This window comes from Crocuta crocuta, unplaced genomic scaffold (assembly GCF_008692635.1).
Source record: "Crocuta crocuta isolate KB4526 unplaced genomic scaffold, BGI_CrCroc_1.0 scaffold223, whole genome shotgun sequence".
Classification (NCBI taxonomy): Eukaryota; Metazoa; Chordata; class Mammalia; order Carnivora; family Hyaenidae; genus Crocuta; species Crocuta crocuta.
The window spans coordinates 4,364,616-4,390,413 of record NW_027529426.1 but is presented as its reverse complement, the minus strand read 5'-3'; the positions used below and the strand labels follow the sequence as shown (position 1 = coordinate 4,390,413).

General features: G+C 35.7%; 1 protein-coding gene across 6 annotated transcripts in view; it reads left to right on the top strand.

The window, feature by feature from the left end:
- KLHL5 (kelch like family member 5) overlaps positions 1–18,037 on the top strand; it is a 94,110-nt gene extending 76,073 nt beyond the window's left edge. For all 6 annotated transcript variants that reach the window (XM_077758937.1, XM_077758934.1, XM_077758935.1 and 3 more), the window contains 3 exons: positions 6,145–6,357; positions 9,974–10,145; positions 15,599–18,037. In XM_077758937.1, coding sequence (XP_077615063.1) covers positions 6,145–6,357; positions 9,974–10,145; positions 15,599–15,655 — 442 coding nt within the window. In that variant the 3' untranslated portion in view covers positions 15,656–18,037. The remainder of the gene's footprint in view (positions 1–6,144; positions 6,358–9,973; positions 10,146–15,598) is intronic.
- The last annotated feature ends 7,761 nt before the right edge of the window (positions 18,038–25,798 follow it).

The following is a 25,798-nucleotide window of genomic DNA, read 5'->3' as shown; positions in this document are numbered from 1 at the left end:
GTAGAAACCTAGTAGTTCATATAACTTTATTTTTTTTTCTTAGTTTATTGTCAAGTTGGTTTCCATATAACACCAGTGCTCATCCCAACAAGTGCCCTCCCATTTTAGAGGTATATAGTGTTTTAATTTTTTTTTTATTTTTGAAAGGGCACAAGTGGGCAAGGGGCAGAGAGAGAGTGGGGGACAGAGGATCTGACATCGGCTCTGCACAAAGCAATGAGCCCGATGTGCAGCTTGATCTCACAAACTATGAGATCATGACCTGAGCCGAAGTTGAACGCTCAACCGACTGAGCCACCCAGGTGCCCCAAAAGTATATAGTGGTTTAAACATAGTATAGGCCCTCTCAGTGTTTTTGTAAATAATTCCTTCCATCTCTTCTGACTTATCTTTACATTTACTTCTTTCTTATCTTGGGAAACTCCAGCAAACTGAAATGGATTTAGAAAGGTACAGTCCTGGCTCTTGCCTGCTCGCACTAGAGTAAACAGATTTGGACAGAGCCATCACCAATAGCTCTTAGTAACTCAGAGACTTAAGACATATCAAAGGTTTTTCTTCCATAAAATGAAGCTCTATATGATTATTAAATAAAAGTTGTTTGTTGCATACCATTTACTCATTTAAAATGCTTTATTATCACTTTCAGAAAGGGGAAGGAATCAAAGTTAAAATATAGAGACCAAAAATTATTTGAAATGTGTTACGGATTGGTTGGCAAAACAAAAATGAGAAAATATTAGTAAAATGTTTATACTTTATGACCCAAGGTCTTATTTCCTCAGAACTTACTAGTTATGTCCCACTTTTTAAAATGTATCTGATCTCCATACGCCTTTCTTTGTTTGTTGTAGCTGAAGAAAGAACTTCAAAATTTATCTTTCCTAAGTCTTTGATAGCAGAGTTAGCTACCAAAGAATCTAGTAAATGAGAAAAAAGAGAAAACTAATAGTATCTTTTCAGTTTTGACCCTTCAGTTAAAACTTCTGGGATTAGTTTATTGAACTAATTCTCGTTCATTGACATATTTCTTAGCACTTATTCCTGGCTAGAAAAATTTCTTTTCTGACAGTACAAAAGAAAAACTGCTTTACCTAAAATCTTATGCCTAGGCCTACAGCAGCTTTGACTCCCAGACATGGAGATATCTTACTTGCCTCCGTCCACCCCTCTCCACCTCTCTCTCCTCTACCCATGCATATACACTCCAGTGGAACTAACTTATTTGTGAAAAATACATTTTGTTTCACACTTTCATTGTCCTTTAACCCATCCCATCTGTCTTAGAGTGTTGTTCCCCTGGTTTGATACCTGGAAAATTCAGCATCCTTGAAACTTACTCAACTGTCGTCTCTGGAAAACTTCCCTCAGTGTCCCCCTTGTCATAGTAATTGTCCATTCCATCCTCTGCATTTTTACTGTGCATAATTTGTATATGATTGTATTGTAGCAGGTACCACTGTATTGTTATTTACTCATCCATCTCCTACAGTACATATCATTGTCTTGAGTGACCTGGTCTAACTTGTTGTTCCTTACACCTAGAGTGGTACCTGGAACATAACCTAAAGTGTGCGATTTTATTGAAGAATGTCCTGTTACCACTTAGATGCCTTGGTACTTTAATCACAACTTTAGCATTTTTCAAAGCATGCTTTAAAAGAAAGTAGCAAGATTTTAAAAGATTTTGTTGGTTTCCATTTTTTAAGTTTATTTATTTTGAATGAGGGTGGGGGGAGGCAGAGAGAGAGGGAGAGAGAATCCCAAGCAGGCTCTGCACTGACAGCAGGGGCTCGAACCCACAAATTGTGAGATCATGACTTGATCCAAAATCAGGAGTCGGAGACTTAAGTAACTGATCCACCCAGGTGCCCCTGTTTTCCATTTTCTATTCTGAATTAATTACTATTTTTGTTATTTTGATCTTATTTTACAGTGCTTTCTGATGCAAAATATAATTGTTTCATATATATATATGTTTCTTTAGAGAAGAACTGTTTGAGTATTCTTTATAAGTTATATCCTATATCTTGAAAATGTCCAAATGTTAAAATTTCTTTCGCTACCATGTTTGAAAGAAGCTTTATCTAGAATTCCAGTTGCTCAGGCTACTTTTAAACTACTGGCTGGCAAATATTTATTGGCAGTAGAATCTCTTTTTCAGATGAAACCTTATAAAAATCTAAATACTTAAGGCAAATTGGAATTGAAGCCTATAACATGAACTTATTATAAAAATCAGTGTAGAAGAACTACTGTTTTTAAAAACAGCCAGATTATTTCTGTGCTATTGTTGTTGTTCAGTATAAAGAAAATCCTGATTCACAGATCAGCTGAAAATGATAAATTATTTTAACTAATAGAGCAATTTAATTGGAATCTGAAACCTTTCAGTTAAACTGTTAGTGTAGTTTGAAAGTAGTAGAATTTTTTTTCTGTTAAATCTCAATGTCTACCAACCCCTTGCATTCTTGATCATAATTTTAAAGACAGGTAAGATATGTCTTATTTTAAAGCATACAGTAAATACAATTTGGCACAATTTCACGATTTGACATAATGTTTATCTTTTTCCTGTAATAGATACTGTCATGGGGAAGAAAGATGAGTTGTGAATCTTTCATAGCTTTTAATTGAGCCAAGTGACATTTTTGAAAATTAATTAAAACTTAAATTTCAAATGCACCATTTTTGGGACCTCCTCAAGTCCTCCTATTGCTTGAGATAATGTTTCTTGAGAAAGTGTTATTGATACATATTAGCCCTTAACATTAGCTGAGGATAAACGTCGTTTGGACGCTTAAGATCTAAAAATGCCTTTTTACCCAGTTCGTTAAATGTCCAACTTTTGATTTCAGCTCAGGTCAATATCTTGCGGTTTGTGAGATGGAACTCCACATTAGGCTTCATGCGGACAGCCCAGAGCCTGCTTGGGATTCTCTGTCTCCCTCTCTCTCCTCCCCTCCCCTGCTTGCATTCACTTGTGTGCTCTCTCTCAAAATAAATAAACATTGTTTTAAAAAAAATTTTTAAATGCCACTTTCTAAAAGAATACAAATAGAGATAGAATTTCTTTTTCCCCTTAAACACTTATACCATTGTAAGGCACTATTCAAAGTATTTTTAAATTTGATCACCAATAATCCTATGAGGCAGGGTTTAGAGATGTTTGGGATGATGAAATTCAGGCAGGTGGAGGTTAAATAACTCTCCACAGTCAGAGCTAATGAGTGTTAGAACCAAGATTCAAATCCAGAGAGTCTGACTCTTAAGTTCACCTCTTAATCCCTGTACTGCACCACTTTTCCTAGTCAAGACCCATGAGTTCGCTGTGAAGAGGGGTTGTGCCTGAGTCCTATTGTTGGGTGTCTGTGTGTGTGTACATGGTTTTTTAAATTATGAATATTTTTTAATTGTTGATGTCTTCTAAATATTCTGCGATCCCACATTCAGACAATTATTCTACAAGTATTAGTTAAAAATGAGAATAGTTTAACATTAAGAACAATAACACAAGAAAGCGGTTTTAAGAGATAAGAAAAATTTTAACAAAGTTTCAAATAAATTTCAATTTCCATACTATTAATATAAAGTTTAGATAGAATAAGATATTGCTACAGCCACATGTTGCTATTTAAGATATGATCATCTTCTCAATTAAGAACGAGTTTGAATCAGTGATCATAGGGGAAGTACAAATCAAAACTACAATGAGGTATCATCTCACACTTGTCAAAATGGCTAAAGTTAATAACACATGAAACAACAAATGTTGGCAAAGATGGAGAGAAAAGGAAACCCTCTTTCACTGTTGATGGGAATGTGAACTGGTGCAGCCACTCTGGAACAGTATGGAGATTCCTCAAAAAGTGAAAAACAGAACTACCCTACAATCCAGCAATCGCACTACTAAATATTTACCCAAAGGATACAGTAATACTGATTGTAAGGGATACATGCACCCCAATGTTTATAGCCGCATGATCAACAATAGCCAAATTATGGAAGGAGCCTAAATGTCCATCAGCTGATGAATGGGTAAAGAAGATGTAGTATATATACATGTGTATATGTGTACATATATATACACATACATGTGTGTGTGCGCACACACACACACGATGAAATATTACTCAGCCTTCAAAAAGAGTGAAATCTTTCTATTTTCAATGACATGCATGGAGCTAGAGAGTATTATAGTAAGCAAAATAAATCAGAGAAAGACAAATACCATATGATTTCACTTATATGGAATTTAAGAAACAAAATAGATGAACATAGTGGGATAAAAAGATGCAAACCTAAGTTTAGGTAACAAACTGAGGGTTGCTAAGCAGGAGGGTAGATGGGTACTAATGGATGATGGGTATTAAGGAGGGCATTTGTTGTGATGAGCACTGGGTATTGTATGTAAGTGACCAGTCACTAAATTTTACACCTGAAACTAATATATGTTAACTAACTGGAATTTAAAGAAAAACTTGAAGGTTAAAAAAAAAGAAGAAAGAAAAAAGAACCACCTTAAGTGGCATAGTGTACTTTACATTATGAATTAAAGTTAACAAATGTCTTGGGGCACCTGTGTGGCTCAGTCAGTTAAGTGTCAACTCTTGGTTTCAGCTCAGGTCTCCTGATCTCACAATTCAGGAGTTTGAACCCTGTATTGGGCTCTGTGCTAACAGTGTAGAGCCTGCTTGGGATTCTCTCTGCTCCTCTCTCTCTCTCTCTAAGATAAATAAATAAACTTAAAAAATGTCTCTAAAATGTGTATTTACATAAATATAAATATTTAGAGTTTTAATTGGCAGACATTTGGTATAGTTCAGATATTAATCCTTGAGGTTAAAAAAAAAATAGTTAAAAAGGTAGTTAAATCTTAACTAAGGCATCTGTAAATCCAAAATGTGAGGACTTTTACATAAGCAAAGAACTGATATTTTTACTTTTTTGAAAAAACTATTAGGAAAATATCTACAAAGAGCTTTCCAAGTGAATAGTAAATACAAGATTTTGTGCTAAATAAAAATATTCAAATGCTCAGATATTAAAAATATTTTATATGTACTTTAAGTTCAGAGTAAAAGACTTAAATTAATGAAGTATATTGATTGATAATGAATTAAAATTTATCTACTAGGTAACATTTAGGACATTAACATACCATATTCATTTTCAATAACTTACAGTATCCTACTGTGCAGTAATTTGAATTAATGAAGGATCACTGTTCACATGTAATAAATATTAATTTGTACACCTCTGTTTCAAGCAATCCTTTTATCCTCCGATTCCACTATTACAAGAACATCCCAGGTGACTGCTCACCATACAACTGCCCATTACTATAACTGTGCCCTGGTTCTGCTTCTGACCCTGTATTAGCCTCTTAATCTCCATGAGCCTGTTTCTTCACCCATGAAACAGGAATATAAATGGTTTCTCATAGCTTCATTGATATGATTAAATTAATACAGGTAAAATGTCTAGCCTGTTAGTTTCTTTGCTTTATAACTCGATCCTATCTTAGCTATTTAAGAACTAACTCATGGTGTATTTATATACCACATTTTATTTATTCCAAGACACATTTTATACCTCTAAAATTGTGCTGCATCTTAAAATCAGCGGTGACCTGCCAAACAGATGGTAGCTTTGAAATAGTGGTCATTGCTTTCATGTCTTCTCTTTTTTTAATGTTTATTTATTCATTTTGAGAGACAGAGATAGAGAGTGTGCACATGTGAGCAGAGGAGGGGCAGAGAGAGAGACAATCCCAAGCAGGCTCTGTGCTATCAGTGCAGAGTCTGACATGGGGCTCAAACCCATGAACCATGAGATCACGACCTGAGCCAAAACCAAGAGTCAGATACTTAACCAACTGAGCCACCCAGACACCCCTCTTCTTTTTTATACAGAGTGATATCTGTATGTGTGTGAGTGTGTGTATGTGTACATGGTATGTATGTATGTGTGTATATATATAATATATATAATACATAAGTCACATAATTGGTAGCATATCTTCTTTCTTGATGGTGTATAAATTGATAGTATGTTTTATAAGCTATGGCACCTGAAATTCAATGAAATACCATAAGAATAACCTCTGTGTCTTAATCATAATGATGGCACTGTTTTTTACAGACTCTATGCAGTTGGTGGTCGTGATGGAAGTTCTTGCCTCAAATCAGTAGAATGTTTTGATCCTCATACTAATAAATGGACACTCTGTGCACAAATGTCCAAAAGGAGAGGGGGAGTTGGAGTAACTACCTGGAATGGGTTGCTGTATGCTATTGGAGGACATGATGCTCCTGCATCCAACTTGACTTCCAGACTCTCAGACTGTGTGGAAAGGTAATTTCCTGTGTAGGGAACATCCACCATATGCAAAGCAGTTCCTTCAGAGCTTTGTAAACACTGGCTTGCCCATCTCTCATTCTCTCCCTAATGCCTACTCAGATTCTTTTCTCATCATATTACTGCCTACTTAAAATGTACCTTAGAATTGATTATATAATTTATTAATTGAGTCAAATGACAACCATTTCTTGTGTACGTATTGTGTACTGGACACCATGCCTGACAAGAAAAGGAAGGAGGTCAGTGAATTTCAGAGAGAAGGAATGGGGGGCTGAAGAAGTGGAAAGGAGAGGAACTTACTAGCATATTTTCATATAAAATGAAATAACATGAAATATAAAAAGACTAAGAGTTTAAAAGGTTAATAAACAAGTCATCCAAACTGGCCTCGTGAAACTCAAATATGGGCCGGTGAAGAGCTTAACATCAGTGGACGGTTTGGACAATACTTCAGGCTCCTGTCTGTTACTATTAGTCTAATTTAAGGAACGGAGAGAATTGAATGGATTTAGGAGGCAGAATGAATGGGAACATTACAAACACTCCAAAGCAGAAAGGAATATGGTTCATTCGGAAAATTGAAAGGCAGACACTGTGGCTGGAGAACAAAGAATGAGGACAGAGTGTCAGGAAAGGAGGCAGAGGGTGGAGGTAGGGGCAGATCACATAGTCTTTAAGGCCTTATTTAAAGAGTCTAGATTTTAAAAGAGCAACAGGAAGTTAGTGTGTGTGTGTGTGTATGTGAACATTATTTAATTATACTCGATTGGGGGGCGCCTGGGTGGCTTAGTTGGTTAAGCGTCCGACTTTCGCTTAGGTCATGATCTCGCGGTTTGTGGGTTCGAGCCCCGCATCGGGCCCTGTGCTGACTGCCAGCTCAGAGCCTGGAGCCTGTTTCAGAGTCTGTGACTCCCTCTCTCTCTGACCCTCCCCTACTCATGCTGTCTCTCTCTCTCTCCTAGAAATAAATAAAAATATTAAAAATAAAAAAAATAAAAAAAAATAATTATACTTGATTGGAAGAAGGATAAAAAGTGAAGTGCAGGTTTGATGGCAATGAGTGAATGAATGCTTTCTGTGAAATAGTAAGGAAGGTTGGTTGTCTTTTGAGAAAGTAGGAAAGTTATACCTGGATTTCCCCTGTATTTGGGGAAAGTAATTCAGACTATGCTTGTTACATGTTATATTCCAGGAAAGGAATACTGAAGCCTTTGTATACTTTACCCTATAAATTACAGCTCACTGCAGTACTGCACCCAATGAAAAACTGTTCATTGATGCAAGAGGTATTACAAGCAAGATGGGTCATTGTAGCATGATGTATCTGCTCTTAGATAGACAATTTTGGGCTGTTCTAGTTAATATATTTCATGAAAGGAACAAGAAGTTTTGAAAATGGACAGCTATAATGATTGAGTCTGTAAGCCATCTTACACAGAGCTTCATGTATTGATTTCCTCAGATTTTCAGTAGACAATCAAAACCCGTAAAGCAGTTTTCAGTATTTACTTTAGCTCTTTTGGATAGTTTAAGTGTCATGGATTTATTAAATGAAACTACAATATTGTAAGTTAAAAGTTTTCAGGAAAAACTGTTTTTTTTCTAAAAATATGTCCAAATGTACTTTAGATAGCAGTAATAAGATAAAGGGTAGGCTTTAAGAACTAAACTATTTTTTTTAATGAAAAACCTTTTAATGTTACACATGGAAAGAAAAAGTCAATTGAAACAAAAACATGTTCTGAAATAGGCATCTGGGCCCTAAGACCAAAAAGTGAAATATTTAGAAGATCAGATGCAAACTAAATTGTTAAGAGTGGCTACCACTTGATTCTGTAACTAAAGTTGGAATGAAATGAGGCTAGCTATTGCTTTTTTACATATTTTTGTAAAAAAAAATGAATTTTGTATATGAATTTTTGTTACAAGAATGTATTCATTCTTTGCTAATAGGAAATAATTATAATAATGAACCCATCTTTAAGATGACATTTATCATATGCTTACTATGCATTCTCTCATTTAATTTTCAATGCTATGTGGTGAGCAATTTTTTTTACCAATAAAGAAACTATGATTTAAGATTTTAAGTAACTTTATAATACCACAGAGCTAGTGATTGGAAGAATAGGACTTGAAATTGTTCAGTCCAAATCCAAAGCCCATTCTCTAACCACTTTGCTATACTGCCTCTCCCAGGTGTTTCTAGATATGTAGGTGTTCTTTTACGGAGGTATAATTGTCATATTAATCTCAGGTGTATAACATAATGGTTTGACATTTGTATGTATTGAGAAATGATCACAATAAGACTAGTTAACATCCATCACCATATACAGTTACAAATTTTTTTCTTATGATGAGAACTTTGTACCTTAGCAACTTTCAAATAAAAAGCACAGTATTATTAACTATATCACATATAACTATATATGTAATGTTTTGCATTACATCTCCATGATTCGTGTATTTTATAACTATAGAAATTTGTACCTTCTGATCCCCCTCCCCCATTTCAACCCCCCATGCCCTACTTCCAGCACCCACCAATCTATGAGTTCAGGGTTTTTTGTTTTTGTTTTAGAATCTACATGTTAAGTGAGATCATAGGTATTTGTTTTCTCTGACTTATTTCACTTAGCGTAATGCCCTCAAGGTTCATCCATGTTGTTGAAATAGCAAGATTTCATTCTTCTTTATGGCCAAATAATATTCCTCTGTGTGTGTGTGTGTGTGTGTGTGTGTGTGTGTGTGTGTGTGTGTGTGTGTTCATTCTAGATGTATTACATTTTTATCCATTCATCCATTGATGAACACTTAGGTTGTTTCCATGTCTTGGCTACTATAAATAATGCTGCAGTAAACATGGGGGTGCAGATATCTTTTCAAATTAGTGCTTTCATTTTCTTTGGATAAAAACCCAGAAGTAGAATTACTGGATCATACAGTATTTCTGTTTAAAATTTTTGAGTACTCTCCATATTGTTTTCTATAGCAATTGCACTAACTTACATTCCCGCCAACAGTACATAAGTGTTCCCTTTCCTCCACATCCTCACATACACTTGTTATTACCTTTTTGGTAACAGCCATTGTGGTTTCAATTTACATTTCTCTGATGATTAGTGATGTTAAGCACCTTTTCATGTATGTATTGGCCATCTAGATGTCTTCTTTGGGAAAATGTCTATTCAGACCCTCTGCTCATTTTTAATTGTTTATTTTGGGGGGGCGGTTTTGGTTTTTGGGTTGTATGATTCTTTATATCTTCTAGATATTAACTTCTTATCAGATGCGTGATTTGGAAGCATTTTTTCCCATTCTATAGGTTGTTTTTTCATTTTGTTGATGGCTTCCTTTGCTATGCAGAATCTTCTTAGTTTGATGTGGCCATTTGTGTTTGTGTAATTTTTACCTTTGTTGCCTTTGCTTTTTGGTGTCAAATCTAGAAAATCATTGCTGAAACCAATGTCAAGGATCTTACCCCCATGTTTTCTTCTAGGAGTTTTATGGTGTTAGGTCTTACGAGCAAGTCTTTCATCCATAAACTATTTTTACATAAAAATATTGTGAGGACAATGTCAGCTCCAGTTCTAAAATTTCCTTTCAGATATGACCCCAAAACAGATATGTGGACTGCGGTGGCATCTATGAGCATCAGCAGAGATGCAGTAGGGGTCTGTTTACTTGGTGATAAACTGTATGCTGTTGGAGGCTATGATGGACAGACTTATCTTAATACAGTGGAAGCTTATGATCCCCAGACAAATGAGTGGACTCAGGTATGGCATTTCATTTTTCATTATTACACCTCTCTGTTTTTATTAAAACCATTTGTTTGGTAAAACTGATCCTCTCAATTTTGTCCAATATCGAAATATATAGCATAAGCATAATAAAGTCATCTCTTAATTAAATATATGAAAACAAGAAGAACTGCTTAATTTTAGCATAATTACATATAAGTACATACATAAAATACAAAATTATCTTTGAAGTGTAAGTTAATACTCAGGGAAGTTATTAATAGTTTTGATCTGCTACCATTTGCTTGCTGGGAATTGATGAGATATTCCAGTATTGCTGAAACAGATAGGACCACACAAGAGCTACGGTAAAAAGAGGGGTAGAACATAAGAAAAAGATAGAAGGTAGAAAAATTTGAACCATTTATCCATATGTGAGCAATAATTTTTATTTTTTTATTTTTTTCATGAAAATTTTTTCATCATTGTGATTTTTTTATTTTTTTATTTTTATTTTTTTTACAAATAGTTTATTGTCAAATTAGTTTCCACATAACACTCAGTGCTCATCCCCAAAGTGCCCTCCTCCATGCCCATCCCCCCCTCCCCCCCACCTCCATCAGTCCTCAGTTTTTGTCAGCATTCAAGAGTCTCTCATGGTTTGCCTCTCTCCCTTTCCCCCACCATTTCCGCCCTTCTTCTCCCCCTTGTTCCTCCGTCAAGTTCCTCCTAATCCTCCTATACGTGCAAACATATGATATTTGTCCTTCTCTGCCTGACTTATTTCGCTCAGCATAACACCCTCAAGGTCCATCCACGTTGCTACACATGGCCAGATTTCATTGTTTCTCATTGCCATGTAGTATTCCATGGTATAGATAAACCACATCTTCTTGATCCATTCATCTGTTGATGGACACTTAGGCTCTTTCCATGTTTTAGCTATTGTGGAGAGTGCTGCTATGAACATTGGGGTCCATGTGCTCCTATGCCTCAGCATTTCTGTATCCCTTGGGTAAATTCCTAGCAGTGCTATTGCTGGGTCATAGGGGAGTTCTATTGTTAGTTTCCTGAGGAACCTCCACACTGTTTTCCAGAGGGGCTGTACCAGTTTACATTCCCACCAACAGTGTAGGAGGGTGCCCGTTTCTCCACATCCTCGCCAGCATCTAGAGTTCTCTGATTTGCTCATTTTAGCCACTCTGACTGGCGTGAGGTGGTATCTCAGTGTGGTTTTGATTTGTATTTCCCTGATGAGGAGGGATGCTGAGCATCGTTTCATGTGTCTGTTGGCCATCTGGATGTCCTCTTTGGAGAAGTGTCTGTTCATGTCTTCTGCCCATTTCTTCACTGGGTTGTTTGTTTTTCGGGCGTGTAGTTTGGTGAGTTCCTTATAGATTCTGGATATTAACCCTTTATCTGATATGTCATTTGCAACTATCTTTTCCCATTCTGTTGGTTGCCTATTAATTTTCTGTGTTGTTTCCTTGGCTGTGCAGAAGCTTTTAATCTTGATGAGGTCCCAACAGTTTATTTTTGCTCTTGATTCCCTTGCTTTTGGGAATGTGTCAAGTAAGAAGTTGCTGCGGTAGAGGTCAAGGAGGTTGTTTCCTGCTTTCTTCTCTAGGGTGTTGATAGTTTCCTGTCTCATGTTCAGGTCCTTTATCCATTTTGAATTGATTTTTGTGCATGGTGTGAGAAAATGATCTAGTTTCATTCTTCTGCATGTTGCTGTGTGAGCAATAATTTTTAAATACTCAAGCTATTGATATCTGGGAGCAGATCAAATGTCTGGTCATCACCAAATAAAAATGACAATCTTAAATTATAGTAACAAGTCTTGACCTGGCAACTTTATTAACAGAATTCCAAGCATGTCTATTTCTGGAGGACCTACCACTACTAACAATGATCTTTTGAGATCCTTGTTTCCATCATTACCAAGAACAGAATTAGAAATTTTGTGACCCTGTTCAGTATCTGGTACTGAAAGATGCTCAAATGTTTAGTTGAGCCAAGGTTTTCCTACATACAAGGAGCAATGGTAAGTACTCTCAAGAAAACAAAACTTTAAAAGAATCCCCACTGTCATACAACTTAGCTACCTAAGTAGGTATGGTCTGCATTGTGGGGAGAACCCACAATGTAGAACAGTTGATGGGAAGTGCCCCATGGTATAGGCATTGTGTGGTATAGGAAGTCAAAGAGAAAAAATGAAATGGTTGTTGAGGGCTTTAGTGAGGAAAAGCTGGATTTAAGCTAAGCCTTAATGAATTGATCCAATTCAAAAAGGTAGAAAGAAATGGGAAATTGTGTGAGAAAATACAAAAGAAATGTCACCGAAGCAGAAATATGCAGGATAATTGAGGAAGGGTGGCTGGTTATATGGATCCATGCTTAGTAAGAGTGGGAGTTCCGGTTAGAAAGCCAAGGTTGGGGTCAGGATGGAGGTCTGTGAAGGCCATGCTTAAAAGAGTTTGGTAGTGGAAGCCAGTGGAGACTTTTACCAGGAGAGTGATACAGCAATAGAAAATTTGCCACAGCAATGTGGCAGTTGGGGACAGGATAAGTTGGGTTAGGGGGAGGGTAAGCAAAGGCTGGATAAAAATAAAACATTTAGAAGATTGCTTCACTTGTAAGGTTTGAGCTATCAACTTTATAGATGAATTCAGGAGATATTACCAAGTCCTATCTATTCTTTCTTTTTACACTTACTGTAAAAGTGGGTTGGATTGAAGGTGAAGAAAACAGTGTCTTAGATAAGATAATGGAATAGAGCAGTTTTTAAAAATTAAATGTTTATTTATTTTGAGAGAGATCACACACAATGTAAAAGGTAAAGAGAAAAATAAGTAAATGCTAGAGATAGAGGGGCATACAATTTTCAAATGATGATGATAGAAAGTTAACATTTGTTAAACAGATTTTATGTGCCAAGCTCTATTGGAAAAGGAATCTGAGACACAGAGAGGTTAAATAGTTGACCCAAGTCACACAGCAAATAAATGGTGGAGTTAGAATTTGAGCCATAGGTCTTTTTCACAGCAGAGGTGAAAGCAAGAGTAGAGATTCCAGAAGCTAAAAAAAAGAGAGCAACCTTGAAGGGCACTTTACTGAAAGAAGGGAAGGAAGCAGATGTGAGAACAAAGGCTGGTCCTCCTCAAACTGGAAGAAAGATCTCTTTCCAAGGCTGGAGGAAAAGATGAGAATGTGAGTGTAGAAAGGGATANCATGAGCATGGAATGTTTTTCCATTTCTTTGTGTCTTCTTCAATTGGGATAAGAGAATTTTTAAATGAAGAAGATAGAAAAAGGGACTTAGTGGGGTGCCTGGATGGCTCAGTCAGTTAAGCATCTGACTTAGGCTCAGGTCATGATCTCACACTTTGTGAGCCTGCTTCAGATTTTGTGTCTCCTTCCCTCTCTCAAAAATAAACAAACATTAAATTTTTTTAAAAAAGACTTGTTATTACAAGTAATACTCTAGGCTGAATTACTCTCTTATCAGAATTAACAGTCTGTGACCACATAGCTCTTTTATTTGCATACCACCTCTATTACTATTTTAAAGCACCTAAATTTGAATATAACCATAGAATCTGAAAAATAAATGTTTTCCATTTAGCGTTCCAACAAAGGGACAAGAGGACATTTGTTCAGGGAGTGAAATGAGATTATAAACTCTGAAGCCATCACCCACCCTACAGCCCACCTTGACCCAAAGCTGGAGGTGACTGCATTGTATTTAATAAATAAGCTGAACTTCCTCCCTGGTTGTTATGGCAACATCAACTCTTCACAGTGTAAAGACTTCGGGTCATGAGTATTTTAAGAAAAGCTAATTACAAACAGACATTGTGATTAAAATGACCTAGAGGTTACTTCTAGAAAGAATACTGTGAATTGGTTTGGCTTTAAAGCAGGTAATTTGATTGCTCCAGGAGATAGAACAGTGATCAAAACAACAGATTCAGATGGAGAACAACGGAGAGTTCTCTTACAGTTGAAGTCTGGTGTGTTCTTAAAATCCAGTTGTTGGTCTTGGAAAGGTTGGGAAAGAGATCAAACTGATCAAGAAGTCATTTTGATATCGTGTATTTGACAAAAACACTTCATTAACATATTAACATATCCCTCCGTACATAAATACAAAACACATTTTCTTAGTACTTTGTAGTAGTCACCCCTTTCCTAAATACTGTTGTTTTAATTCTTAAGTCTTAATGTGCTCAAAGTAGCCCTTCTTTAAAAACTATCCTTGGGGCACCTGGGTGGCTCAGTTGGTTAAGCATCCAACTTCAGCTCAGGTCATGATCTCACAATTCCTGGGTTCGAGTCCCACATCGGGCTCTGTGCTGGCAGCTTGGAGCCTGGAGCCTGCTTCGAATTCTTTATGTGTGTCTCTCTCTGCCCCTCCTCTGCTTGTGCTCTGTCTCTGTCTCTCAAAAGTAGATAAAATGTTAAAAAAAAAAATTTAAAAACCATCCTTGTCCACACTTTTATTTTCACCATGAATTGCCCAGCGTCTAGAGTACTTAAAAAAAAAAAAAAGAATAAGTGAAAGATGTAAGAATTATTCCTTATCAATAAACTAAGATTATATCTCTTTCCCCAGCACTCTGCACTTCTATCTCATTGTCATAGAGTTTATTCACCAGATTGGTTTCAATTCCTAGGGAGCTGGAAGAGTATTTATTATTTATATACTCTGCTAAAAATTAGTAGAATGGGTTTATACTTTTCCACCATGCACAGAGAAGGCAGACAGTAAATGTGAAACTACGGGTTCCCCTGGAATAAGCAGACTCCAGGCATGCAGTGTATTCGGTATTCTCTGAGACAGCAAATCAGTTAAAGGGCCTTTCTAGATAGTACTTGATATTTTCTCCACATAGGTCACAGAGTTAAAGTGTTCAGCATTTCCTCATTATCCATATCGTGCATCATTTTGGCCTAAACAAAGGGTTTTGGGTAGAATAACTCTTAAGCAATTTTTTTTTTGGAATTACCTTTAAAGAGAAGTGAATACTACATAATAATGTGATACACCCTAAACAAGTTAGTCTGTGAAACTTTGGCATCAGGAGGGAGTCCGGGGGGGAGGACCCAGGCCCACAGCAAGGCTGGGGCAGCAGAGTTTGGCAGCACCTCCTTGACAAATACAGACTATTCAAGTAGTTTTCTTTTCTTTTTTAAAAATATTTTATTTATTTCTGAGAGAGAGAGAGACAGCGCGAGCAGGAGAGGGTCAGAGAGAGAGGGAGACACAGAATCTGAAAGAGGCTCCAGGCTCTGAGCTAGCTGTCACCACAGGGCCCAACGTGGGGCTCGAACCCACAAACCATGAGATCATGACCTGAGCCGAAGTCGGATGCTTAACCGACTGAGCCACCCAGGCGGCCCTATTTCAGTAGTTTTCAAACTGGTATGGTTTTATCAACTTTTGGTATGTGCCAACCCAACAAATACATCTTTCTGTTTCTTTTTTAGGTTGCTCCTCTGTGTCTAGGAAGAGCTGGGGCTTGCGTTGTAACTGTCAAATTATAATGCAGTGCTTTGTTTTCTAAATGAAGATAACGTCTTCCTTATGAATTTAGGAAAATTATTCTACCACTGGATACATTTTTTAGCAAATTTGCAATGCCACATTCCTGGGCACAAAGTGCCCAATCTCAACGTAAAAATGATAAAACAAGGGAGGAAGGAGTGGATGAACTACGATTAAATCCTACATTTTGTAGTAAGTCATTTCTTAGCAAATCAAAACTACAGCTGGTGGATGGTGGACATATGTTCCTGGTATAACATATGCGGACAAACGCACTCCTCCTAAACACAACACAGCTAGGAACTTCATTTACTACTAACCACACTCTACTCCCATTACCCAGATTTCCTTTATTACAGTGCACAAATACTAGATAAAACTTTTAACATTTGCTTTGTAACTTTATCCTACATTAGTTGCACTAATTTTTATTTGTTGAACCACAACCACTATTTTAATGACACACTAAAGACTATGCTAATACTTAGTTTAATTTCAGAAATAGCTGCATCATATAAGCTTTGATTATGGATTTTATTTCTAAATCAGCTTAGTGTAATGAGTAAAGAAAACCATTAGAGCATTAAAACAATAATGACCGAACGAAAATGAAATGATCTTTGGGTTCTTTTAAAATATTCAGCCTATTATATTTAGATTCACTAAGAACCACGTTAGGATATTCTCAGATTGGAATAATTGAAACATGATATTTTGCATTACATTTAAGATACACAAATTTATGTAGAGAAAACAAATGTTCTATACACTATAATGTTATTTCACCTAGGTAGTATTTAATTATGTGGATTTGTTTTCTTTTATGTTACAAAAGATGTTTTGATTTTGTCTTTTGATATGGACAGAAACTGAATATTCTTATGTTCTCAAGTCTGTAGTTACTCTCCTTGCTTTGTTTCTCACTTTTTCCACAGTTAGTGGCCGTTTGTGCTTCTTTGTAATCAAACAGTTTGAGGGGAATGGGCTTATTGAATGTTGAAAAATAAGTTTAAAGTGTTTATTACCCAAAGTTTTTTTACATTTGTAAACTCCAATTACACATGTGAATGTTAACACTCTCAATGAATTGTTTATTGTTTGCAAAAATGCACTGGGCAGTAACATTTTATGATAAATCCTTTAAGATATACAAGTCATTAACTTATGTCTTATATAAAAATGAATATAAACTAAATTCCCATCTTTTAAAATACAATGCTGTGGTTAATGTGCTTTTACATTTTATATCAAGGTAGACTTCATTTTAGTTGTCTTCTTTAAAAATTAAACCAAACTCTTTTTTTTTCTTTTTTTTTTTGAGCCAATTTTAAATGCTCTTGAAATGTTGAAAACCAAGAAACTGAATACCTCCATTCCCAAAGCAAATCTTGTGGTGGTTTTATTGGTGTGGCCACAAAGAAAATAATGATAGTAAAAAATACATTAATGTTTTATATAATAATTATATTATGGATATGAATTCAATTATTTTCATGACAAGGAGGGATCAGCCTTAGAGTATTTTTATGTATTTAAAGTAAGAGAGAGGAAAAGGTATAAGAAACAGAAATGTGTTAGTTACATCATCACCTTCTTGGGGAGGCCTAGGCCTGTGATTTGAAAGGAAGTACTTCTCTTGTGATTATCTCTGAACACTCACTATCCACTCTCTGATTTCCTTTGGTCCACAGTGGAGGCCAGACTCCTGTTAAAGTAAAGGAACTGATCCTCCTCTCTGAGGACTTTCCTTTGTCTCTGACCCTCATAGAGGGCCTCTCTAATGCAGTTTTGTATAGTTGACCCTTGAACAACACAGGGGTCGGGGGTGCCAACTCCCCACACAGTAAAAAGTATATGTATAACTTTCAACTCTCCCAAAATTTAACTACTGATAGCCTACTGTTGACCAGAAGCCTTACCAATAATGTAAACAGTTGATTAACAAATATTTTGTATATTGTCTATATTATATACTGTATTCTTACAATAAAGTAAGCTACAGAGAAGAAAACGTTATTTAAAAAATCAGAAGGAAGAGAAAATCCATGCACAGGGCTGTACTGTATTTATCGAAAAAAATTCTCATATAAGTGGAACCATACTGTTAAAACCTGTATTGCTCAAGGGTCAAATGTACTCAATAGGACCTGCTTTCCTAAATACTAATAAAGAGAACCGTTTCATTTCTAGGGGCAGAAGACTCGCCAAAACATTCATTCTCCATGTCTGGGGTCTTAAAAACCTAGAAGAAAATATGGCTCTTCTTGTACCCATCCAACATTGCTGCCGTGACATTTACTGTTTGTTCAGTGAAGATGTCTAGATGCTCTTTATTTTAACCTCAATTAGTGACACCTTATAAAAATAATATTTGTTAATAATTTTTGAATGCTTACTGTGAATTAAGAACCAAGTTTTTATATGCACTAATACATTTAATCCTCACAACAATTTTATGAGGTAGGTTCTATTATTAATCCCGTTTTTACAGATGAGGAAACTGAGACACAGAGTTAACCTCAAGATCATAAATAGCATTTATTTTAATAAAAAGAATATGAAGAAGGTTTATGCTTTTTAGAAGTAAAATTTATACTAGCCATACCCCTCAGAAAATTTTGGTTCTTTAGTCTCATGGGAAAATTTTGTTTAAATCTCTTATAGAATTTTACATACAGTGTGCTTTAGAAAAGTAAATGCAAGAAAACATGATATGCACTTAATGTTTTATAAATATTAGATAAATTGCATGGTATTTTGGATGACTGAAACATAAACAAAAAAGGCTCTATTGCCAATAAAGTAGATAACCTAGATGAAATGGATAAATTCTTAGAACACTCAAATTAACAAAACTGACTCAAGAAAGAATAAAAAATCTGAACAGATCCACAACAAGAGATTGAATCAATAATCAAAAACTTCCAACAAAGAAAGTACAGCAGCAGGTGAGTTCACTGTGAGTTCACAGGTGAGTTCTACCAAACATTTATTTTTTTTCTACCAAATATTTAAAGAGAGGTTAACACTAATTCTTCTTAAACTCTTCCCAAATAAATAAATGGGGAAGAACATTTCCTTGTTTATTCAGTAAGGCCAGCTTTATCTTGATACCAAAGACAGATCGTACACCATGACAAACTAGTACTTATTGCAGGAATAAAGGGATGTTTCAACATATGAAAATCAACCAATGTAATATATCACATTAATAGCATGAAGGAAGCAACACCTAGAAGAAACTGGGACAATGACATGAAAATAAAGGTCTTATAAAAAAATAGAATGGAAGGGGAAACATCATTTCAATTGATAAGAAAAGCATTTGACAAAATCCAACACTCTTTCCCAGTGTAAAGCACTCAGCAAACTAGGAAGAGAATGGAATTTCCTCAACCTCTTTTTCATTCATGAAAAACAGTTAACAACATACTAAATGGTGAAAGATTAAAAACCATCTCCTTAAGATCAAGAAAATGCCCACTCTCATCACTGCTAGTCAGTATTGCACCAGAAGTTCTAACATGAGCAATTAGGCAATAAAAAGAAATAAAAAGAATCCCAACCAAAAAGGAAGGAGTAAGCCTATCTCTATTTTTAGCTGACATGATCCTATATGTTAAAAATTCTAAAGAATCCACACATACAGCAAAACTGTAGAGTTAATAAACAAATTCAGTTATGCTGCAGGATACAAGATTAACACACAAATGTCAATTGATATCTATACATTGGCAAAAAAAAAAATCCAAAAGTCTTTTTAATTTTAAAGGAAATTTAAAAAAAAAATTCCATTTACAGTAGCATCACAAAGAATAAAATACTTGGTAATAAATTTAGCCAAGGAAGTGCAAAGCCTGCACACTGAAAAGTACAAGACATTGCTGAAATAAAGAGGATTTAAATAAATGGAAAGACATCCCATGTTCATCGATTGGAAGACTTAATAATGTTAAGATGGCAGTACTCTTCAAATCCATGTACAGATTCCATGCAACAATCCCTATCAAAAACCCAATGGCCCTTTTTTGTAGAAATGGAAAAGCTAATCCTAAAATTCATATGGAATTGCAACCCAGAAGAGCCGAAACAGTCTTTAAAAAGAACAAAGATAAAGGACTCACATATCCTGATTTCAAAATGTATTAAAAGTTACAGTAATCAAAACAGTGTAGTACCGATACAAGGATAAATACATAGACAAGTAGGATGAAATAGAAAGTCCAGAAATAAACTATGATCAATACACTATGGTCAACTGATTTTCAACAAGAGTGCCAAGATTATTCAATGAAGAAGGAATAGTTTCTTCAAATGGTGCTGGAACAACAATATTCATGTGCAAAAGAATGATATTAATCAAAACAGATCAAAGACTTAAATATAGTAGTAAAACTCTGAGAAGAAAACATAGGCATAAATCTTCATAGCCTTGGATTTGGCAATCGTTTCATATATATATCACTAAAAGCACAAGGTAACAAAAGATAAATTGGACTTCACCAAACTTAAGAGTTTCTAGGCATCACAGGACACTACCAAGAAAGTGAAAAGACAACCTACAGAATGTGAGAAAATATTTGCAAATCATGTCTATCCAGAATCTATAAAGAACTCCTACACTCAACAACAAAACAAAAAGACAACCCATTTAAAAATGGGCAAAGGATTTGAATAGACATTTCTCCAATGAAGGTATAAATTCATGGGCCAACAAGCCCAGGAACAGGTGTTCAACTTCATTAGTCATTAAAGAAGTGCAATCAAAACCATGATTAGATACCATTTCAAATCCACTAGGGTGACTATAATTTTTAAAATAGAAAATACATGCTGGGGAGGATGTGGAGAAATTGGAACCTTCATACATTGCTGGTGGGATGGTAAAATGGAACAGGTATTCTGGAAAACAGTTGAGTGGGTCCTCAATAAAATAAACATAGAATTACCGTATGACCAAGCAATTCCACCCGTGGGTATATATCACCCCCATCAAAATAAAAAGCCCTGAAAACATGTGTTCAGACAAAAACTTGCACACAAATATTCATAGCAACATTATTCATAGTATCCAAAAGGTGGAAACTCCACCAGCTGAAGAAGAAATAAACAAATCATGGTACATAATATAATAGAGTCTTTTTCAACTGTAAAAAGAAATGGAAGTACAGATACATACTACAACATTGGTGAACCTTGAAAACATTATGCTAAGCAAAATAAGCCAGACACAAAAGACCACATAATGTATGATTCCATGCATATGAAATATACAAGATAGGCAAATTCGTAGAGACAGCTTGAGTCTGAGAGGAAGAGGGAGTAGGGAATGACTGCTTAATGAGTAAGGAGTTCCCTTTCAGGGTGATGAAAATGTTCTGGAACTAATTAGTAGTGATGGTTACACAATATGGTAAAGGTACTAAATGTCACTTATGGCAAATTTGTGTAAATTTTACAATAAAAAGCTTAGTATGTATATTAGAAATTGTGATTTAAATATCATAACACTTAGGCATTCTCTAGATATTATTAGGATTAAAGTTTTGCACTGATATTAATCCCAAAGGGATTTTTTCTAAATGTAATCTGCAAGTAAATGAAATTTTAAAGTCAGTATCTAAAGATACTGATCATAATTCTAGTCTAAGAGTGAGAAACAATGACAAACAAAATTTTGATTGGAAGCTCTTTTCCAATGCCTGGTACACAAACAGGCATTCCATGAATGTTTGTTAAAAGTGAAAGTAGGTACCTTTTCATAAACTGTATAATGTTTAAAATGTTGATAATAACTATTGAGGAACAAATATTCAGTAAAATGACATCATTTTGCTGTGACTGGATTATAAATTCCCATGTAATATTTTCATTCTATATCTTCTTTTTTTTTTTTGGAGTAAAAAATTAAATGCCATGAAAAATTAAAGCCTACTTTTGGCATTTTCATCCTTTGCAATCTCAGATACTTTCCATGATTTATAAAAATGCACTAAGGCCCCCATCAGAGACTCTGTCCTTACTCCTAAGACCTAAGAAAATACCATGTTTATTTTGTATTTTCTCCTGGGCGTGAGTGACTCTGACATCTTGTGAATCTCTTGAAGAAATACTGTATTGATTGCTGTAGGTATTAGTATTACGACTAGTATTTACTGCCAACCCTATTTTTCCTCAACCCTGATTAATTATTTACTTTGGCTGAGATGTATCCAAAGCGTGAAGCTAAGGAAGCTTGGGAATCCCGTTCAGTGCCCTACATCTTTCCCCAAACTGAGGTTGGTCCCATTTGGTGACATTCCTTTGTGAATGATAAATACATATTTAATCGAGATATTCTTAAATAGTTTTATATTGCTGAATGGATACTACTTGTATAATAGGTGCCTTAAAAATAACTAACAGAAGCTGGGAAGGCATACAGTGACTCAGTGACCATTTGGTAATACTGAGAGTGGTGGCATGCTCAAGGTATTAAAATGATCATGGCTACACTGTGTTTCAAAACTAGTCAAATTTTATTTTTCTGAGTGAATTCTACTCAGAAAGTCTAGTGTCACTTTTTAAGATAGTAAAAACACTGAAAATTGAGAAGTGGAATCAACTAAATTTTTAAAATAGTTTTTAAAGTTATGTATCTTCACAAATCTAAAATACATAATAAACCTAGCAGTTCAAAAGAGACACAGATGGAGTAAATTTTGTGGAAGGAAAGAGATCCTCGCTTAATGGTAACTGGAGCAATGAGGTTAGAGAGAAGCTGTCATTCAAAGAGCTAGCTATGTGTCAGTGACAAGAATAGCTGGGCTGTGTGAGAACTTGAAAGAAAGAAAATGCTAGGTAATAAGCTTGGCAAAAGCTGACCTACTTACCTGTCTGATTCGGTATCACCAACTCAGTAGCCGAGCTGTAGAGAAGAACTGGGAGTGGGGGTGGCGGGAGCTAATCCAATTGAGAATTCATTTATCTCGGAAACTTTCTAATCAATAGGGCATTGAGCAGAGCATTAGGGAGACTAAAATCGTATGCAGTAATTGATCATGACACAAAGGAGGGGAAAGAATATTAGTTCCCTAAGGGCCCATACTGGAGTATATTTTTTATATCGCCTGCAACACTTAGCATTTTACTCATTGGTATACCTTCACATAATAGGCTCTTACTCATTATTGGTTGACTATAAATATGGAATAGACTTGGTCTTTGAGGCCAATCACTATAGATTGTATGTGGGTTTATTCTGAAACAGAACAAAAATAATTTATGAGGCTTTCTTGTTCACATACTGGAAGAGGGTTATAAAATTAGGAGGGGGTGGAGAACCTGAGCACAGGAATGACTAAACTAGAATATGTTCAGGAAGGCTGACTGCTGCATCACATACATGCAGAGGGATGGAAGGAAATGGCTAATTTATTGTTTTACTCAAATTAAGAATGACAGTCCTTTCTATCTGTACATGACTCCAAAATAATACAAAGAAGCTCCATATGGTTATAAATAACTACCAGGGATGCAGTCTACAAGTAGGCATTCTTTACATTCTGTCTACCTGCTCTTCCCTTCTGACCTTGTCTAAATAGCCATATGGACCACTTACAACTAAAATATATGAACTATATGGTCTGTTTTCTCCCAGCAATATTACAACAATTACAATTTTCAATGTCATGGACATTTTACTCAATATTTGGGTGGTAGGGAAATTTTATATTTTCTCTGTTACATAAATCTTTCATAATAAGAAATAGTCATTGCAAAGATTGTGCTAGATGATTTTTCCAGTCCCTTCTAACTCCAGTATTCAATAATTAGGTTGAATATCAACTATCTCTTGATGTTCATATCCACCAGATATGACATTTTGTGATACAATCCCAGCCAGAACCCATAATGCTATGGAGTTATCACCCCAGTGTCCAGTCCAGTGATTCTCAACCACAGCATCACACCAGGATTACTTGAGAACCTTTAAAAGACCCTTAGTGCCTGGACTCTACCAGTCCTGAGATTATGCCATCTCAGGATGTCCGTTCCAGCCAGAACCTAGGTGATTCTAATGTGCAACCACTGTAAAGAACCATTACTGAGGTCAGTCTCTCTGTGTCACCACTTACCAAAGCCTTCAAATCAAGGCCCTCTGAGCTATAGTCTGAGTGTTTGCGTCCCTCCCAAAAGTCACGTGTTAAGATCCTAATGCCTAAAAGTGATGGTATTAGTAGGTTGAGCCATTGGAAGTGTTTAAGTCCTGAGTAGAGAAGCCCTCCTGGATGGTGCTGAAAGAAGCCCCAGAGAGATCCCTAGATCCTTCGGCCACATGAGGATATGCCAAGAAGTTTGTGACCAAAAGAGGGCCCTCACTCAACCGTGTGGCACCTGATCTCAGACTTCTAGCACCAAAACAGTAAGCAATAAATTTCTGCTGTTTATAAGCCACCCAGTCTGTGGTTTGTCTGTTTTTTAGCAGCTACAACAGACTACCAGTGTAAACCAAGAGCAAACATTTCAAGCACCCTCAGCCACTTTTAGGAGAGTCATTTATTCACATAATTATAAGATTGCAAATCATTCTTATCTGCTCAAGCTCCCCAAAGACCACTACAAAATAATATTTTGGTAGCTTTATTTAGCATGTGCGAAGTATACAATTTATTTTAAAACAACATACCATTTAAAGGTTTTCACAATTTAGATGAGCTTTTCCCAAATTATACCAAATCAGTGAGGCTGTGTAGTATCTTTGTAGAAGAAATGGAATATTTTTAACAAAGTTATTTAAGAAGATATTTGTGATGGTCTAAAATGAAAAGCAGCTTTGAAAACCACGAAGAACTCAGAACAGACTTCCGTTTCTGGGAATATGAGTGAGTAGATTATTTAGATGAATCATCCGGCTTAAAGCAATAAAAAATTCTGAATGAAATATATTTTCTTTAAAGCGTTGAAGAACAAATAAGTATTAAAGATTATGAAGACAGAAAACTAAGTGAAAGGAGAGACCCAGAAAGATGAGCTGAGCACTGAACCTTTTTTACCGAGGACATTCCCCAAACTGAGGAACTTTCCCTTTGGTTTTGTTGGTTTCCTAAGGTATAGGCTAAAAAAGTCAAAACCCAAGACATGCCCAAAGTGGAAAGACTCTATAAAGCTAGGACCTCAAAGTGCTACATTTCAAGGAAAGTGACAAATTAAAATAACACCTACTTTGTTCCACATTATCAGGAGACTGAGAAAAGAGAGAGGAAGGAAAGAAGGAAAAAGGAAGGAAGGAAGAAAAGAAAGATAAGAAAATGCCTCGGGAATCTCAAAACAGGTGACCACAAGTCCCCCGCGCACACACACACACACACACACACACACACATCGCTGTAAAGTTGCAGCCCAGATTTACCTTACAGGAGACATAAATAGTCCTTTAATCATTTAAAGAAAATCTTCCCACAAAGAAAACTCTAGGCCCAGATATTTTCACTGGGAATTTCTAGAGGCAAGGAAGACTATCTTTCTGAAATGTATGTAAACAGTAACATGTGCTTAGGAAATTAATTTCAGAAAAATGACATCAAAGAAATGCCTTATCTGCACATTTTCAGTAAAATGTTTCTGTCACTCATATGACCTTCAACAATACTAGAATTTGTTAATTAAACTAATTCTGTTATTATTCAAAATATGGCAAAAGATGTTTCTTCTCTGCCGGCATCCCGCTCCAGCTGGTCCAGGGATCCCTGAAGGATGGACGGCATCATCACGAAAGGATGGACACAGACAGCTCGAGTGAACCAGTCTGGACAGTTTATTGATTCTTCAGCAAGCTTATATATGCTTTCTACTTCCTATATGTTTGCGTCAAGCTTTTGGTTTTATTCTCAGAATGATTTCCAGGGAATTCATCTGTGAGGAAACTTTCTGGTTATTTCCTTGTGCTTCTGATCTTTTACCTTTTAATCTTTAATCTTACTATTTCTATGCCTAACAAGCTAAAGGGCTAATTCTGTTTTCTATATTTATAGTTCCATTTGTTATAGCTGAGACAGGTAGAGCCTATTCTTTAGAGAACTTGAAGCACGACTCCTTTCTTAGTATCTACCCTTTCTGTAACCTATTACAGGGGCATGTTTTCTTTAGAGTGCCTTTAGTGA